Genomic DNA, 18,027 nt, shown 5'->3' on the forward strand with positions numbered 1-18,027 from the left:
CAATTCTCTCCTCAGTTCCTCTACCACATTCAAACTGTTCTCCAAGTCTTCAGTTTCTGTGTTAGCCCTTTCAGTCCATTCTCCATAGCTGCACACAATGATCTTTAAAAAATACAAATATGCCAGACACATTGGTACACACCTGTCATTCTAGCAACTTGGGAGGCTGAGGTGGGAGGATTGCAAATTCAAGGCTAGCCTGGGCAACATAGAGAGACCCTGTCTCAATAAAAAAGAACTGAGAAGTAATTCAGTGGTAAAGTGCCCCTGGGTTCAATCCCCAGTACCAAAAGGTAAAAATTTTTAAATTATACAAAACACAAATCTGATCAAGTTACTAATACTACCACCTGCCTCACTACAATTTAAGAATGGTCCTCGACTCCCTATGGACTTTAAGATCAAACTCAGACACCCAAGAGTAGCATCTCTGTCTTCACGATCTTGCTCCAGTCTGCCTCTCCAACCAAACCTGGCCAAGCCCCACCTTGAGTTCTAATTCAGTGCCTGGCACTATGGTTTAAATGTGCTGTGTCCCCACCAAAACTCATGTTGAGCCTTGGTCCCCCTATAATGATGTTGAGAGGTTGGTGGGGGCTTTAAGAGGTATTCAGATCATAATTCCTTCATGAAGGAATTAATGTAGTTCCCTTGAGAGTGGCTTATTATAAGGCACATTCAGCTTCCTTAAGTCATTCTTTCTTTTCCCCTGATTTGTCTTGCTTCCTCTCTCAAACATGTGTTCCTTCCGCACACACCCACTTCTCCTTTTAGCTTCTTCACCATGATTGTTACAGAAGCCAAGCCAGCACCATGCTCTTAGAATGGAAGCTAAACTAACCTCCTTTCTTTACAAATTACCTTGTCTCAGGTATTTTGTTATACTAATGGAAAACAAACTAAGACACCTGGGCTTCTTCCTCTTCCTTGAATGCTTGTCCTCCACTTTCTCCTTGAATGCTTGCTCCAACTTCCCCTCACCCATCTAAGATTTCGGTATCCCTCCTATATACCCCAGTACATAGTACACAGTGCATCACAAAGTAGTCTGCTTCCTTGCCTCTCCTTTCAGGTTCCTGTTTCATGGAATGCTGCATTTGTTCTTGACTGCATCTGGTACACCCTTTCCTGGTCCCTGGCACAATGAATGTTTGTTGAATTATAAATATTTTGTCTCGCATCAAATGTGCACTTTCTCAGAAGCATATATGCAATCACATTGTGTCTTTGGCTAATCATGTGACTAGTCAAAATAATTAACCAAGGATTTGGGTGTGGTCTCTGACTCTGGGAAAAAAAATCTATTAAATTAGTCATGAGGGGGAACATATATTTTAGCCAAAAGTGAAGACATTTGATCTAACAAATATGACTATATATTTTTCTTGCCCAGAAAAATATGACTACATAATATCTACCACTATACAACAAAATCTATCATTTTTGCTTTACCATTATCCAAATATGTCAACTGAAGGTACTAGCTAATATAATTAACTAAAGTTCTTGATAAGCAATGAGTATTATGTGAAGCACTTTGCTGTTATTTAATCTTCTCAACTATCCTTTGAAGTAGATCTTACTATCTCCATTTTACAGATGAGAAAGCTGAGGTTTAAAGAGATCAAACAACTTTCCAGAAGTAGCACAGCCAGCAATGGATGAGTAGTGCAGTTGATCCTCTGTCCTTCTGCGATACTGACCTTCTTAACTTTATTAGATCATCAGGAGAACCACGAATGGACAAAAAAATAGCTCTGGCTTCCAGAAATTTTTATTAAAACTCTAAATCTCCTGTCAATAACTTTCCAAAAGTCATGATTCAGACCAGCAGTGCTACTTGAAAATGGACTCACTATGCAAGTCTCCTGGCTACAGAGATGCTCTTGCTGCTGGAAAGGGATGCTTGACCTTGGTGATTCCGATGATCTGTGCTGTTCCTGTTACTTGGTCTCTTCCATCGTTGACTGTTGAAAGGCAACTGACTCTCAATCTGTTCTCCCTGAGGAGTTCACTCCTTCAGGTCTAATGAGTTCTGTCCTTGTCCATGTTTTTCACGCAATGAGATCTACAGCAATGTTTCTCAAAGTCCTGTCCACTGACCATACACATAACGATCACCAGAACACTCATAAAAATGCATATTCTTGGACTTCACCCCACAACACCCTACTGGAGCTCTGGAAGCAGCATTTTAATCACATTCCCTAGGAAATTCTTATGAATACTAACATTTGAAAACTATAGATAGAGTCTACTTACAACCACCAGCAACAACTTGTTATAAAATGAAGAATCACATGCTCCGGCCCTGAACTACTAAATCAGAATCTGCATTTCCACACATCTCTGTTGAGGGAACCCCTATTTAGAACAATGCTCCCCAGTGGTTTTTACATCATGGCATGCTTAAAAACTGAAAACAGCTATTCCTGACATTGACTATATAGCTGTATCTCAGGCACACCTGTGCATGGCACACTAGATGAGAATCACAGGTCTAAATCACTCCCAGTCCTTCCAACTTTTTTATAAGGCTTAATTCCTTACACCTTACTTGTTCTTATTTCCTTCATCATTTATCACTTATTTTTATGCACACTAATGATCAAAAAGGCTACTTCCCAACCAACTAGATCTTAGAAATCTTCATACAAATGGAAGAACACAGTCTCACCTCCAAATTCTAGGTAGACTGTTGGAGAAATGATGCAGAGAAGATGTCTGTCATTCTGATGAGTCATCTGCTGTGGCTGAAGGAAAATCAGAAAGAAATAAGAACCTTCCTCCCCTCTGGAGAATGCTCCTTCCCCTTGGTCCACAAATCTAAGGACAGAGGATTAGCGACATTCAAGGTGGCTTCCTCTCTCCTGAGTGCCAGAAGGAATGTGATTTTGCTTAATCCTTCCTTAGCAAAATCTGTCAGCTTGTAAACTGGACAGGTGTCCCTTCTCTTAGCCAGACCCTGATAATGGGGTGACAGTTGGGGTGGAAGGAATGGAATACCTTCAGAAACACTTCCTGGTGAGACCATCTGATCAAAACCACCAAGTATCAGGCACACCATCTGACTTTGCAAAGCCCCAGCTACTCGGGAACCCCATTGATTGCTTTTCTCTCTCTCTCTCTCTCTCTCTCTCTCTCTCTCTCTCTCTCTCTCTCTCTCTCTCTCTCTCTCTCTCTCTCTCTCAAGCAAATGTTCAAAAATTTTAAAGTTTGAAATGGTGAGCTCCTACTTTGAAGCACATTTGACAACATCTACCTCTAAATGAAGGGTCATCGTGGTCTAAGCAAATATATTTGGGTGGGGGGGTGACTACTGCTATCAAACTTTCCTGCAATCTATTGCTTCTCTCTGCTTCCCCCAGAGAAAAGACAAAGCAGCATATATTTTGGCTGTGTAAGTGTGGTGTGGATCTATCTCCTCTGTCCTAAGACCGCAGGCCCTAAGTCTCAAATGGCTCCCCTGTGGTACCTCAGCCATACCCAAAAGAGGGCTCTACCTAAGTTCCGCTGAATTAGTAGTTGAAGAGAGAGTTACCAGACCAGAGCATGTTGTCATTTGCCACCTCTGGTTGATTTTCCATGGAGCTCTTTCTTGATACACTTCAAGGCAAGCAGGCCTTTCTCCTGCTTGCTTCGAGCTGCATCAGGAAAAGTTCAGAGAAGTTCAGAGAGCAGTTACCAGTTCACCCAGAGTTGTCATGATGTATGAGAAATGAGGGGGTTTGGGGCTGGAGATGTAGCCCATTGGTGGAGCACTTGCTTAGCAGGCCCAAGACCCTGGGTTCAATCCCCAGCACCAAAAAAAAAAAAAAAAAAAAAAAAGGAAAGAAAGAATGAGGTTTTATCTAAGGTCCCAGCAAGAACAGTTGGTAATCGTTTCGATTCCTTGGTCATCTGATTAACAAGTACTAAACATGTAAGATTAGGGAATGCTTAGGACTTGGGCCTCCTGGACCAAATAACATAACTCTGTTCCTTGACCATTTCAAGTACAGAATATTGAGCCATGTCTCTGCTCCGTGTTCCAGGATGAAGAACAAGCTGTGGTACTTTGAATTTGGTACCTCAGAGACCTTTGCAGCCACTTGCAAGAAACTCCACGACCACATCGAGTTGGAGGTAAGCTCCAGGTGGGGAGAAGGCTTCCTGAACTGGTTTCTATTCCTGGAATATCATACATGCATTCTCAAGATGTAGCCTCTTGGGTCCTTAAGAGGGGAGCCAGAGTGCAGTCTGTTTTTTGTGTCTGTCCTGTCCCCACGCCTCCATGAGAAGCCTCCAGTTGCTGGGTCTATCCAGGGAATCCTTGGGGCTCTGGGACGCTCAGTCCATTCTGGCTCTCAGCCGTCCTTCAGTGTGACCCAACTGCTTCCCTCCCCACCCCTCCAAAGAAACAAGGACAGTTACCACCAGCACAGGGTGAGGGGCTGCTATGGGGTAGAGGCAGTGTCCCAAGCCTGGAACTGGTGGCCATGAAGCAGCAGAGTAGGGGGCTTGGAGGTAGAGAGTTGACCAAACCGCCCCCAGCTCACCCACTGGCTTCGGGGAGCTGCTCTCAGGGGTGCCGGTCAGCCTCGTGAGTGTGCAGCCTGAGCAGTCACAGAGCCCCTGTGTTCAGAAGGGTCCTATTCCAATGCTCTTCTGCCTTTGGCCTGAAATTCTTGGCGATTTTTAAACGAAGCACCCTGCCTTTTCACTCTGAACTGAGCCCCACCAATTACGCAGCTGATCCCACTGGCGCGTTCGCGTGTTCCTAACTCTTCGGCACTTGTAGCAGCCTGCCTCGGATGGTTTGCCTGTCCTGTTGGCACCCCTCCCCTGGTAGATAAGCAGCCCCGCTTCCCACCCCCACCCCTCTCTAGAGCTGCTCTCCCCAAGTCTCTCAGGGACTGCTGTGAGCACCTCTCCTTGGTCTCTAGCCACCCAAAAGCCTCCATGACTGTGCTGGAGGCCCGGGCATCCCTTTGAAAAGAGCATTAGGCCTGCAGTACTGTGGGAAAGCCCCACCATGCCACTCCCTGCCGGAAGGGAGGCTGTGTGCACACTCCCAGGGAGTTTTCACAAACAAACACTAAGCCAGAGGTTCTGAGCAGCTCTATTTGACTCATCTGCCTGCCTGCCTCTCCCCTTTGGTTGCTAGGTTACTGACACCAGGGTGGGAGGCACCGATCCTTGCCTAATCCCCTGTACTTTTGGCCAGCTCAGTCAGTGGGCACAGAGGCCCAGGAGCCAGGGGAACTGGGTCCCCAGGTGGTAGATGGCTGAGGTCACCTGCACCTGGAAGAGGCTGAGGAGCCAACCCTGCTCTATTTACAGGCAAACACACTGCCAGGGAACTGTGGCTGAAGGAGGAGGCTTTGGCCAGGGGATTGAGTGTGGCCAACAGAGATCTGTGTGCATTTTTCCTGTTGGCATGATCGCCTGGTGGGATCTCTTTAAATGTACCACAAGTGAGGGACAGCCCTGGCCTAACCGCGGCCAGCTGCACACAGCGCCTGCCTGTTCTCCCTGCAGCTGGCCTTGCCTCCAGGGCCCGCCCTCCTGGCTTCAGGCTGGCCTTGCCCCACTGTCCCCTCTGGGTCCAAGACACAGCAGCACTTCCTCAACCGCAGGGGGGCTGGTGGTCTAGTGGCAAAAGACACTGGTGGCTTCTGGAGGAGTGGGGTTGTTCACACTGTGGGTTGTTGGGACTTTTCAAAAGCACTTCCTGTTTTCCTTATCTCCCTATAATGAGTCTTTTTAGTATTTATTCATGAGGGTAAGCTGGAGGAAGTGGGGGTAAGGTTGTCATGTGACAGTGGCTTCTGACAGCCCAAGAGATTGGGGCAGGCACCATTTCTGCATTCAGAGAACAGTGGGTGTATGGTCCACCCACTATTGTGTGATCCAGAGGGGGACTGTGGGGTGGAGGGTGGGGGACAAGGCATGTGAGTGACAGGTGTAAAGAGAATGCAAAGCAGAGCAGGTAGTTGTGAGAGCATCAGGGACCTCAGGGAAAGCAGGTGAGAGAAGCGACACGTTAAGTGACCATCTAAACGTGGCTGATGCAGCACTCAGCAGCCCAGGCCTGGGGGGACTCACCAGCCCCAGGTCAGTGAGGCCCAGAACACCCCATACAGGTATTTCTACATCATTTTGCTGTTTTCAAAACTCTGCCACAGCCTTTATTCCAAGTCACACAATGGCCTTGTGAACTAAGTAGGCCAAGGATTATTCCATTATCACCTCCATTTTATGAAAAAGCAAACCAAGGCAAAGATAGTTAGAAGGGTAAATAGAAGGAAGAGAAAAAATAAAAAGGGACAAAGTCACATGCTTTAACTGCCTACCATGACACATCCTCATTTGATAGGAAAACCATCCAGGTAAGTATTGCCACATTTTTAAGATGATGCTGAGATACCTTCAATACTTGATCGAGACTTCATTGCTGGAAACTGGGAAGAGAAGATTCCAGGTCTCCTGGAGTGAGTTGGGCAGAGATTTACCTACCAAGTGTTAAAACCCAGCAAATCCTTCAGTCTGGGTCCACGGTTCTTTTTAACTCCATGATCTGTGGGACTGTTCGATTCCCTCTCAGTTCAGGCAGTTGTACAACTCTGCCAGAAAGGATTCTCAAAGATCAGAGGACACAGTCCTACTGTTCATTTGAGGAAGGAATCAGAGATTCAGGCGGACGGCAGGAGACAGTAGGAGAGGAAAACTGCCCTAAAGCTTACAAAAGATTTTTCCACACAGCATCTCACTTTATCTTGACCCACGGGACATGCTGGGCAGATATTCATGTCCTCACCCTGCAGATGAGGAAACTACAGCTGAGGGGTTTGGTGACCTGAGAAAGGACACAACTGTAAGGAACTCAGGGAACAGAGAGTGAAGTCCATTTATTTCTTTTTGATCACTTTAGTCAAAGGTTGGATAGTGAAACTAAAGCCCAAATGAGACTTTGCAGAGAAGTTCTCCACTGAAAGTCATTCATGTGGTTTACAGACTCTCTGAGGCTAGTAACTGACTGAGAAGGAATAGGAGACTTGGTTCCATCTCTGAAATAAAGCTCATACCCACCTGACACAAGAAAATAGCCCAGGAAATACAAGATGGTGTGTTTCCTTAACAAGTGCTCACTTAACAAGTGCTAAGGAAACTAGATTCAAAGAGTCCCGGCAGCCACCCTAGTCAGATCACTCTGGACCCTATTTTGGCAGCCCAATGACTCAAGCAGGGAAGGAGGTGACCCAGATCTATGGCTCGCCTGCAGAAACTTGGCTGCAGTGAAGGGGCCCCAACTGAGACTCACAAGGCCTGGGATTAGCTTTGTTCTATTCTTGGGATAGGTGATTTGCTGAACTCGAGCCTCAGTATTCACATCTGTATAATGGAGTAGGAGGCAACTGACCTATCTCTTTGATTATTTGAGTTAGACTTTTGAAGCCTTGTGTTTTTTAAGTTAATTATTTAATTCATTTAATTTAATTATTGATAGGGAAATTTACTTATTTATTTTTGGTCTGGATGAAACCCAGGTACTCTTTGCTACTGACCCCAGCCCATTTTATTTTTTATTTTGAGACAGGCTCTCACTAAGTTGCCCAGGCTGGCTTTGAACTTGGAATTCTCCTGCCTCCGCCTCCAGAGTTGCTGGGATTACAGGCATGTGCCCCGGCACCTCTTTTGGGGTCTTGTTATTGTTGTTGTTTTATTTTGTTTTCATTGAACTGGCGGTAGTGCTGAGTGTCTCCCTAAATCTGCAAAGCAGCTTTAGGTGGCAAGTGTCCTAATCACCTTCCCAGAGCAGGGGAACAGGAGGCTGAGAGAAGGTAAGGAGCTCACCTGAGGTTCACAACTATGAGTGGTCAGGTCAGACTTCCATCCCATTTGCCAGAAACCCAAGAGTGTCAGGGTTGGAAAGGCACTTGAGAAGCTCAGTCTAGAGCATATGCTCTCAACCTGGTATGGGACCTATCCATTCTGCTAATTATTCACAGTCTCTGATTCATTGTGACATTCAGATAACGTTACAATCAGGCATGAGATTTTTATCTTTATCAAGAAGGGAGCATTAAAAATATTGCAAATGGTCTCCATAGAAGAACTAAGAATAAGGGCTTTACTTGCAATGTGGGTGCTAGATACTTTCTGAGTGTATGGGCTTTACCTGGAACAGGGGCATTGGATATTCTGCTTCCAAGGCCTCCTCTCAGGGTGCTCTCCCATGCCTCTTTGCTTCCAAACAGACCCTTTATATTTATCCTAACCTGATTTCACCTGCATAAACAGGTGAGGGAGGCTCACAGTGAGTCACCTCCCCAAGCCCAGGCTCAGAATAGCCTTGCAAAGATTTTTAGACGTGATCACAGTTAGGTCGAAAAAACCAGGCAAGCTGCAACTCGAGCATTCATTTTACATTCTGCAGAAAAATTTCATTTTTCTGCCTAAAAATAAGAACTCCCCCAACTCCTTGATACTTAATCTAATCTTTAAAACAATGTTCACAAGAGAAGGCTAGTCAGTTCCACTAAAATGAACCCGACACTGGGAAACATAAATGCTGTTCAAAAAAATCCAGTATATGTGGGGGATCTCTGTATATTGTTACCCTTTTTCACTGAGATTTTAAAAATAACAAATTATTGAGGACAGTTTTATCAAACACTCCCACTTCCCCCTCATTCAGAATTGATTTTTCAATATCGTTTCTTATTTCCTTTCAGTACTTTTCATCAAAGAAATAAGATACTACAAGTAAACCTGAAGTCCCCCGCACCCACTTTGCGCTCTACAACCTGTGTTTTTTACTCACCCTTGTGTCCCTGAGCTCTCTTTGCGCTGATGTTGCTAGAGCTGGTTCCATATTTTTACCTGCTCTCTAGTGCTCCATGGATGTCCCAGCCACTGTTGGCAAGGAGGAGCAGAAATGGGGACTCTCAGAAACTGCTGGTGGGAACCTGCGTGGTAGACCACCTTGGAGCGGATTGGGTAATCCACACTAAATGCATTTATGGACTGTCTGACCCAGCAGGTGCTTCTCACGCTAGACCTGGAGAATTTCCTGCACTGAGCCTGAGATGAGCATGGGAGTGCAGTGAAGGGCCTTTTTTTTTTTTTTTTTTTTTAAACAACGAAACAGAACCAACCAGGTTGGGCACACCTGTAATCCCAGCAGCTTGGGAGGCTGAGACAAGACAATCTTGAGTTCAAAGCCAATTGCAATTTAGTGAGGTCCTAAGCAACTTAGTGAGACCCTCTCTCTAAATAAACTACAAAAAAAGGACTGAGGATGTGGCTTATTGGTTAAGTACCCCTGGGTTCAATCCCCCCTACCACCCAATTAACTGTATTGGTCTAACACCTTAAAAGAGATTGAGTGACTCTACCAAATGCCACTGAATTGTATATTTCAAAATGATTAATTTTGTCTTCTGTGAATTTTACCTTCCACCCCCCACAAAAAAAAAAAAAAAATGGTTTAAAAGTGCAGAGTGAACTAGGTACCATATCATGATCTGGGTGGGTCTCACCTATGAGAATCCTAAAACCTAAAAGTAGCATTGAGCACCATTTGACCCAGCTATCCCACTCCTCAGTATATACCCAAAGGACTTAAAAATCAGCATATAACAGTGATGCAGCCACATCAATGTTTATAGCAGCTCAACTTACAATAGCTAAACTGTGAAATCAACCTATGTGCCCTTCAACAGAAACATGGATAAAAAAATGTGGTATATATAGATGATGGAATATTACTCAGCCTTAAAAAAGAATGAAATGATGGCATTTGCCAGTAAATGGACGGAACTGGAGAATATCATGCTGAGTGAAATAAGCCAATCCCAAAAAACCAAAGACTGAATGTTTCCTCTGACATGTGGATGCTAATTCATAATAAAGGGGGGAGGCTAGGGAAGAACAGAGTTACTTTAGATTAGGTAGAGGGTAGTGAAGGGACAGATGGGAGGAGGTAGGGGGTAGGAAGGATAATAGAATGAATCAGACATTATTACCCTGTGTACATATATAACTATACAACCGGTGGGATTCTACATCATGTACAACCAGAAGAATGAGACATTATACTTCACTATATATGATGTATCAAAGTGCATTCTACTGTCATGTATAACTAATTAAAACAAATTTTAAAAGAAGAAATGTGTATTATAAAAGCTACTATTTACCAAGTCAGCAGAAGATGAATAAATTTGGGGAAAAATTTTTTTAAAAATTAAGCACAGCTATATATGCATAAAGAAGCTTCACAAAGAATGAGTCAGGCCAGACACAGAGGCACAGGCCTGTAATCCCAGCTACACCAGAGGCTGAGGCAGGAGGATCCCAAGGTCAAGGCCAGTCTCAGCAACTTAGCGAGACCCTACCTCAGCATTTATAAAGGGCTAGGGATATAGCTCAGCAGAGTCAGCCTCTCTCCATTCACTCCCCAGTACTGCAGGGTAGGGGTTTAATAAAAGAGTCAATTTAAGGTTAGGTAAATTCCTTCAGCTACTCCAGTCCAATCCAGTGCCACTATTTTTCAAATGAGAGAAATGAAGGACTTTATAGGTTCAGTTGCTTGACTGCGTTCACCCAGCCAGACCGTGACAGAGAAGAACCCCTGGCTCTCAAACTGTAACAGGGGCACTCTCTTATTCCGCCTTGCCACCCACCCACTGGATAACACACTCTTAAACTGAAGGAGATGAGACCTTTAAGCCTGGGTCTCTTCTGTCATGCTATGAACCTTCTTGGCCTCGGCAGGTGGAGCCTGCCGGAACTTGGAGTAAGAAGGGCAGAAAGTGACCGTTCAAGCCAGCCAGCCAGCCACGGGGAATGAAATGGAGGGGGAACCTGAGAAAATAAAAGGGGCAACCGGATGTGCATCAAACTGTAGAGGCAAAAGTAAGACTAGAATGCTCTTTAGAGAGACGTCCTCCTTCTGGTCTGTCCCCTTCCCCAGTCAAGTCCAGCGCTCTCCTCTTTCTAGCATCATCCATTGCGCGAACGTGAAGTTCAGCTCTCGCCACTTCGGATTTCCTCTTCTTGTCCACCTACTTGTTCTCCCTGCTCAGAGGCCTCTATCTGGCTTTCTTCCTGCTCTCTACTGATACGTGAGCTACCCTCTTTCCCCTCTTTGCAAAGTAATGCAAATGCACGGTTACAACATCTCGAAATATGGAGGGGCAAAAAGAAAAGTGACCCAGAGTCTCACCAACAAACAGATCAGCACCACTGGAACACTGGCCTCATTTCAATCCCATAATAATATCAGCCCCCTCATGTCGTTAACGTCAGGCCTCCTGAGGACCTCTGGGATCGATGGTTTGGTTTTGCTAAATCATCATCCATTGTTAAAGGCAGTACATCATCCCCATCTCTCCACTTCTTTCAACCATGCATTTACTACCAGTTTCCTTGGCTGATGCTTAGAATTGTTCTGCTGACCAAGAAGAAATTGTTTCTGTCCATTTTCCCTTAGAAAATCTATTGTTTGCTTGCAGTTCTGATGCATAACTTTTTCTCTCAAACGACCCTCTTTCATTTCCCTCAAATGTGCACCCTGTAGTTCACGTCAAGTCTCTATTCCTCCATATGCTTTTATTTTTCAGTTCTTTCCCACTTCCTTTGTTCCTGGTGAATTGCTTTGATTTGCTTTTGTCTTTAGATCCCTGGTGATATAGACTTTGTGTCTTCCAAGGACTTAGGAATAACTTTTATAAAGATGAAGTTTAATGCTCACACTTTCTCCAAGTAGTTGGGTGATATATGGTAGATTTGACAGACAGAACCCCAGGAAATCTCAGAGGACGAAGGCTGAAGGTCACATGATTTACATGCTGTATAAGAACCCTCTCCACCAACAGGTTTCTGGAAGATGCTGTCAGCTAACCTCTGCCCCAAAGGGCTTAGCTTTTTAGCCAACAAGGTGTCTTGGTAAAAGAGTAACTTTTCCCAAGCAATGGCCACCAAACAATTACATTTTTTAAGTAAAAATGAACTATGAGGCCCCATCAGTGGGAAAGGTATTCATTCTCTTAGACATTTTAGAATATTGAAAAGAATCCGTGGTCCCCATCACCACCTCCAGATACTTGGGGACCTCAGGGAGGAGAAACACTTCAATTCTTCTTTTTCCTCTACAACTGAACTATTAGAGAATTGTAAATACAAATATGTCTTGTTGACTGGAGCAGATAAGTCTGTTTTCTTAACTTAGTATGGGAGGTCATAGATTTGCTGATCCTAGTCTTCCTTAGAGAAGGAGCAAAGAAGGTAGGAGAAATGACTCTTAAAGGGAGGACATAGAATCTCACAAGGGATCGGATAAATGCCTCTGAACACAAATACATATTATAACTCAAGTTTATAAGGATTGACAAATGAAGGACAATAGTGGCCACTCACTGAACATAGCCAGCTCTGTTCTGTCACTTTCAGACATTGTTTTATTTAATCCTCATAACAACTGTGCATAGTGTCTATTATTCTCATTATTTAAACAAAGAAACTGAGTCTCAGGAAGCAAGTACTCCAAGATTAGATGAGTTTTAAGCCTGCATTTGTGATGCCAGTCTCATGTGTCCCCACAAAGCCAGGTACAATCAGTAGGAGATGTCCTCTGCATTACACTTCTGCTTTCCACCTAATTCATGTCTCTAGTTGATAGAGGACTTGGCATGCGGATTAGGTAGTCAGCTTTGTGAAGCAAGGGCTTTCTTATTCATCCTGTATTCCCAGGCCCATCACAGAGTCTGAAATGAAGTACTTCCCTCAGGAGTTATTTGTTGATTATAAAATTAAACCAGAGTGTGAAAATCCCATATTTAGTGTGAACATTAATAGAAATTGCCACTTGACCAGCCTTAAGTCACACCTTTTTATTGGAAGTCACTAGAATAAAAGGGACTTATCCTGCTCCATTTGTAACACAAAGTGGGGGGTGGCAGAGCTTGCAGCCTGGCACTCGGGCCTTCTCCTAACCCTGCACCAAGTGGGAAGACCTCCCACGCCCTGCTCTGAGCTGTCGCTGGGATCTTGGAAAGTAGCAGAGGGTCTGGGACAACTGAGAACCAGGACAGGAAATGCCAGGGTTCTCCCACCTCTTTCCCACCAGAATTAAGACAGTGAGTGGGCAGAACCCATATGGCAGCAAGGATGCTGGGCAGTTGTGGGGTTGGAGGACATAATCCTGCAGGGCAGAAGAACAGGTCTCCATTTGGAACCCTTTTTATTGCCCAGGGGCCTACCTGCCCTTGAGCTCTGCCAGTCCCTAAGGCCACCAGTTTTGCTCTGCCTGCAGGAGAGTTGGACTCCTCAGAAAACCTCCTCCAGCCCAGATTGGTCTCAGCTCCTCAGACAGACAGCAAAACCTATTAATCTGCATCCAAAGCAAGAATACCTTAACACACCAGGGTTTTTCTAAGCTTGGGGAGGGCAGAGTGGTGGATAGGAAAAGGCTTTGCCCTCTGTCCAACTCTGAGGCAACCCACCACCGTGAGCTCTGAGAAACGGCAGTTTTGTTTTGGAAACTGGCACCCAGTGCCGGCTCACTCCTGGAAATGAATTAGGGCCCCCCACCCCCAGCTGCAGTGTTCTACTTCCAGCGCCTCTGCCAACACCCCTTCCAGCTGCCCCTCTCAAAGGCACCATTGTGCCTGCCTGGCACAGCAACAGAGGAGGGCTGAAGAGGAAGAAAACATTTTCTGCCCATGGGTTGTTCTTAAGCAGGTTGTGTGTACATGGCTTCAGGGCTGCATTCCCTGAGCCCACACAAACCCGCCAGAACTCCATCATCCCTGTCACAGATGGCAGCCTCTTTCCAGTGTAACTGGCCCTCCACGGCTCACTTCGCGTCAGAGAACTCGAAACACACAGCTGGGTGGACAGGGCTGGACAGAAAGGAGGAGGAGAGTGTCACAGTGACACTTTCTCCATCTAGCACACTTCTGCCTGCCAAAGTAAATTCTGAACTCGGACTCTCTGAACTGGAAAGGGTAAGCCCCACTTACCACTCAATAAAAGATTCATTCTAGCACATTCTGATAAGTGGGCCTCCAGTCTCCTGAATACTCCAAGAACAGCAATAGGAGTCTCACTGCTTCTCAATAAGCCTGCTCCATTGTTGGACAGTGCTGATTTCCAGAAAGTTCTTCCTAATGTCGAATGAGAGTTGTGTGTCCTATTCCTCACCATCCGCTTCCCTGGTCGGCACTTGGTACAACACTTGGAACAAACTCAGTACACAGTAAGTGTTTGTGAATTAAATGGACTGGATTCCTCATTCATTGGACCTATGTTCATCCTCCAGAGCCACACAGAACTTTCCTCCTTGGTCCTCCACATGCCCTCTCTTCCTAGGGCTAAAGATGTGTCTTCCACATTGTCTCCCATTAATCTTCACTGGGCTACATGTCCCCAGTTCCTTATATGACTGCATTTATAGACATATAATTATCCTGACCACTCTTCTCTTGAGAGATTCCATTTTTTTTCAATGTCTTCTTTAAAATGAAAAATTGAGTCAGGCATCATGGTGCACGCCTGTAATCCCAGCAGCTCGGGAGGCTGAGGCAAGAGGACTGTGAGTTCACAGCAGGTTCGGGAACTTAGCAAACCCCTAAACAATCTAGTGAGACCCTGTCTCTAAATAAAAACTGAAAAGAACTGGGGATGTGGCTCAATGATTAAGTGCTCTTGGATTCAATCCCTGGTACCAAAAAAGAAAGAGAGAGAGAGAGAGAGAGAGAAGGAAGGAAGGAAGGAAGGAAGGAAGGAAGGAAGGAAGGAAGGAAGGAAGGAAGGAAGGAAGGAAGGAAGGAAGGAAGGAAGGAAGGAAGGAAGGAAGGAAGGAAGGAAGGAAGGAAGGAAGGAAGGAAGGAAGGAAGGAAGGAAGGAGAAAAACTGCATTATCTTGAATTTTTCTAGAATACTCCCAATGTGGTCTCATAGGTAACAAAGCACACAATTAACAGGCATCCTAAGTTGGACTGGCTTCTTGATTTTGCTGCTTGTCCTCATGCAGGAAACCCGGATACTTACAAAGATACCACAAACCCTAAACAAAGACCTTCCTTAGTTTCAATGTTTCCTCATTTGCAAAAGTGAGGGTACAAATACTGACATTTCAAGGTTGTAAGGATTAGTCATAAAATACATGAAGTGCTTGGTTCCTAACAGTTACTCAATAAATCAATTGACATTATATAACATATATGTGTATCACTATATTTATCTAACTGCCCACAACAGACACCAGCTCCTTAAACAATATAAACAACCTCTCTGAATACAGATTGACCTACATGCCAGGCCAATTTTTGTATGTAGATAGTACTAGACTATCTTTCCAGTAATACTGTCACCCCTCATCAGTAACTCTCAATATAGCGCCTTTTCTTCCCTGACAATATCAGATTATTAACACTAAAAGCTTTCTCTCTAGTTCTTCTCTAGGGAAAACAGATATCATTGTTTGCCCTGGGTGTTTTTCTTTCAGTCTCAGTAAATTTCTCTATTTCTGGCCACATATCTTGCAGATATGAAAATATCTACTTCCTTTTCTGTTTTGTTGCCTCCAGTCAGTGGGATCCTAGAGCCCCAATTTTGGCTGCATCTTTTCTCAACTTTCCTTTGGACAATGCCTTCTAGATCCTTGAAATTGATGATAGTGGGAGTATTTACATCATAGAACATAACAGAGTTACTTTTTTGTTTTCCTGGAGAGCCTGTTATTAAGCATTTAGCAGCAGGCGTCTGTTTCGAGCACTGATCTGCAGTGAGCACCTGGAGGATAGGGACTCTCCACCCCCAAGGTCCAGCAGAGAATAAGTAGGCTCTCATTATTATTGATGGATGGATGAGCGCTTTTGTCCTTCATCTCTTAATGCCTCTCTCATGTGAAGTGTACCTTCTGTGCCCTATTCTTGATACCATATAGGTCTGTGGATTTCCTATAGCTGTTGATCAGAGGACCACTTTGTGCAGACTTGGGTTAACCCTCCACCTCTCTCTATCTGGGACATTCAGTCCACTTTATTTGGTCACTATATTCAATCAGAGAGGTTGGGAGCATTCATCTGGAAGGAAGGAAATCTTGCCAGATTTTTTTAAGGAACACCTTGGTTTCCATATTAGGATTTCTCCACACATTCTTCCTTTCAATTCACAAATGTGTTGGACACCTGATGTGGGTAAGCCATGCCAGCATCTATGGAGAACACAAAGCTGCGGGTCCTATGTTCTCACCTTCTAGGAGCTTCAGATTTCCTGGGGTTCAGGTGAATATGCATAACACAGAACAAACATTCCATAGATGAGGGGAAAGCTAGGCAATGCAAATCTAGAGGAGGGGGAGATTATTTTCTAGCTAGAGCACTGGGAATTGCCTTCTAGAAGAGATGCTTCTCTGCTGGCAGGGTAGGATTTTACGAGGAATACAAAGAACTGGTGGGCAACTTGGGCATTTTGCAATAGCAGAAAGAAAAGTAGGCCCCAACACTGTGGGACCCAGCTAGCAGTCTTCCTCACCTACTCTCCTCTTTCCAACCAAAGGAGATCTTACTGGGTTAACATTTCAGCCTGCCAAGCCAGTCAGAGGGCGGCAACTTTCCTCCCACCCTAGCTAATTTATGCTCCCACTGTAAATGAACGTCACCACCCGTCCTTCCCAGGCTCTATAGGCCCCTGCGACTGCACGGGGAAGTTCACTTATGCCGTCTGTCTAAAGTCTTTTCTGTGTCCTGTTCCTTCAAAAAAGGGGTGGAGAGGGAAGAAGTGGTCAGGTGTATGTCAGTTACCTCTCTGCCCTTCAGTGACTATCTGAGGCTCTGACATGGAGCCCAGGCCTCCAGGAGACCATCCTCGCCTCCTGCTCACCACCAACCCTAGCAGACATAGTCCACCTCTTCCTTGATCTTCTCTCTTCTTCCCCACTGAAACTGAAATATTGTTTTTGCTAAAAATGGGTCCAGTATTTCCTTCTTTCCTCTTCAAAAGACCTATGCTCTGCCCAATCCTCTCACTCACTGAGAAAAGAAAGGACACCAGTATCAGTCCCCAGACCAACATCATACTACTCTTTTTAGCATCTTCCATTCTATCTATATCCCATTCTAGTATCTCCAATTTCCTCTTCTGTCTATGCATTCATTCATCCCACAAGCATTAATGGAGTATCTTCTCTGCCTCAAATATCATGAAGGCCTTATCCTCAAATCACATCATCCTTTTAGAACCCATCTTCCCTCTCAGGTCCCATGTTACCACCAAACTACATTGCTCTTCTGATCCTCAGACCATGCTCCTTTACTATCAACATCCCTGGAGTCCCTGGTTCAGCCCTTCAGGTAGCTGTGTAAACTGGGTAAGGCAATTAACCAACTTTTGACCTTACTGATTTAGTTTTGGTAATTAGGAGTGCCCTTCAGTGTTCTATCTGGCCTTATCATTCTGATATTCTGTGCTTGGCCTTCATCCAATGACAGAGTTTCTCTTTGAAAAGTCACTCTTGACTTCTTGGTTGTCAATTCAAATGTCCACAGGTCTAGTTCTAGATCATCTGAGTCTTGTGGCCATTGGGCCATTGGGCCATTCCCTTGGCCTCTGTAGCCTTTGTTTTTCTCATCTATAAAATGAGGTAATTGGATTGGGTGACATTGCAAGATGTTTCAGGTCTTTGTTTCTGTGAGAGGACAGAACAGAGAAGAGAGGGAGACAGAGAAACCCTTTTTGGAAAGTACACAGGAAAACTCTGAAAGAAAGTGGCATCTGTAGAGTTTTGAAAGAAAGGTAGAGAGGGAGGGCATTGGAAAGGCACAAGTGTCCCCAAGGGCATCCTGCCATTACCAGACTGTGATAAGGGATCTAGGCCAGGATCATCACAGGCTGATGAAGGACTATAATGGGAGGTTTAGGCTGGCAACACCTGAACCCACTGATCCATCTGAACCTCACCAAAAAAACAGACAACCCAACCTGGGCCTGCTAATGAGATGTAATAGGAGGTACAAAGCCCCACTAATGAAGTAT

The 18,027-nt window shown here is 44.8% G+C and overlaps 1 protein-coding gene across 10 annotated transcripts in view; it reads left to right on the forward strand.

Annotated features, from left to right (window-relative positions):
• Nucleotides 1-18,027, forward strand: part of DGKG (diacylglycerol kinase gamma) — a 213,766-nt gene that overhangs the window by 142,485 nt on the left and 53,254 nt on the right. For all 10 annotated transcript variants that reach the window (XR_013757270.1, XR_013757271.1, XR_013757272.1 and 7 more), the window contains one exon: nt 4,035-4,125. Coding sequence is in view for 1 of the 10 variants with exons in the window: in XM_079100612.1 (XP_078956738.1) it covers nt 4,035-4,125 (91 nt within the window). In the remaining 9 variants the exon portion in view is untranslated. The remainder of the gene's footprint in view (nt 1-4,034; nt 4,126-18,027) is intronic.

Source organism: Sciurus vulgaris (genome assembly GCF_902686455.1).
Source record: "Sciurus vulgaris genome assembly, chromosome: 10".
Classification (NCBI taxonomy): domain Eukaryota; kingdom Metazoa; phylum Chordata; class Mammalia; order Rodentia; family Sciuridae; genus Sciurus; species Sciurus vulgaris.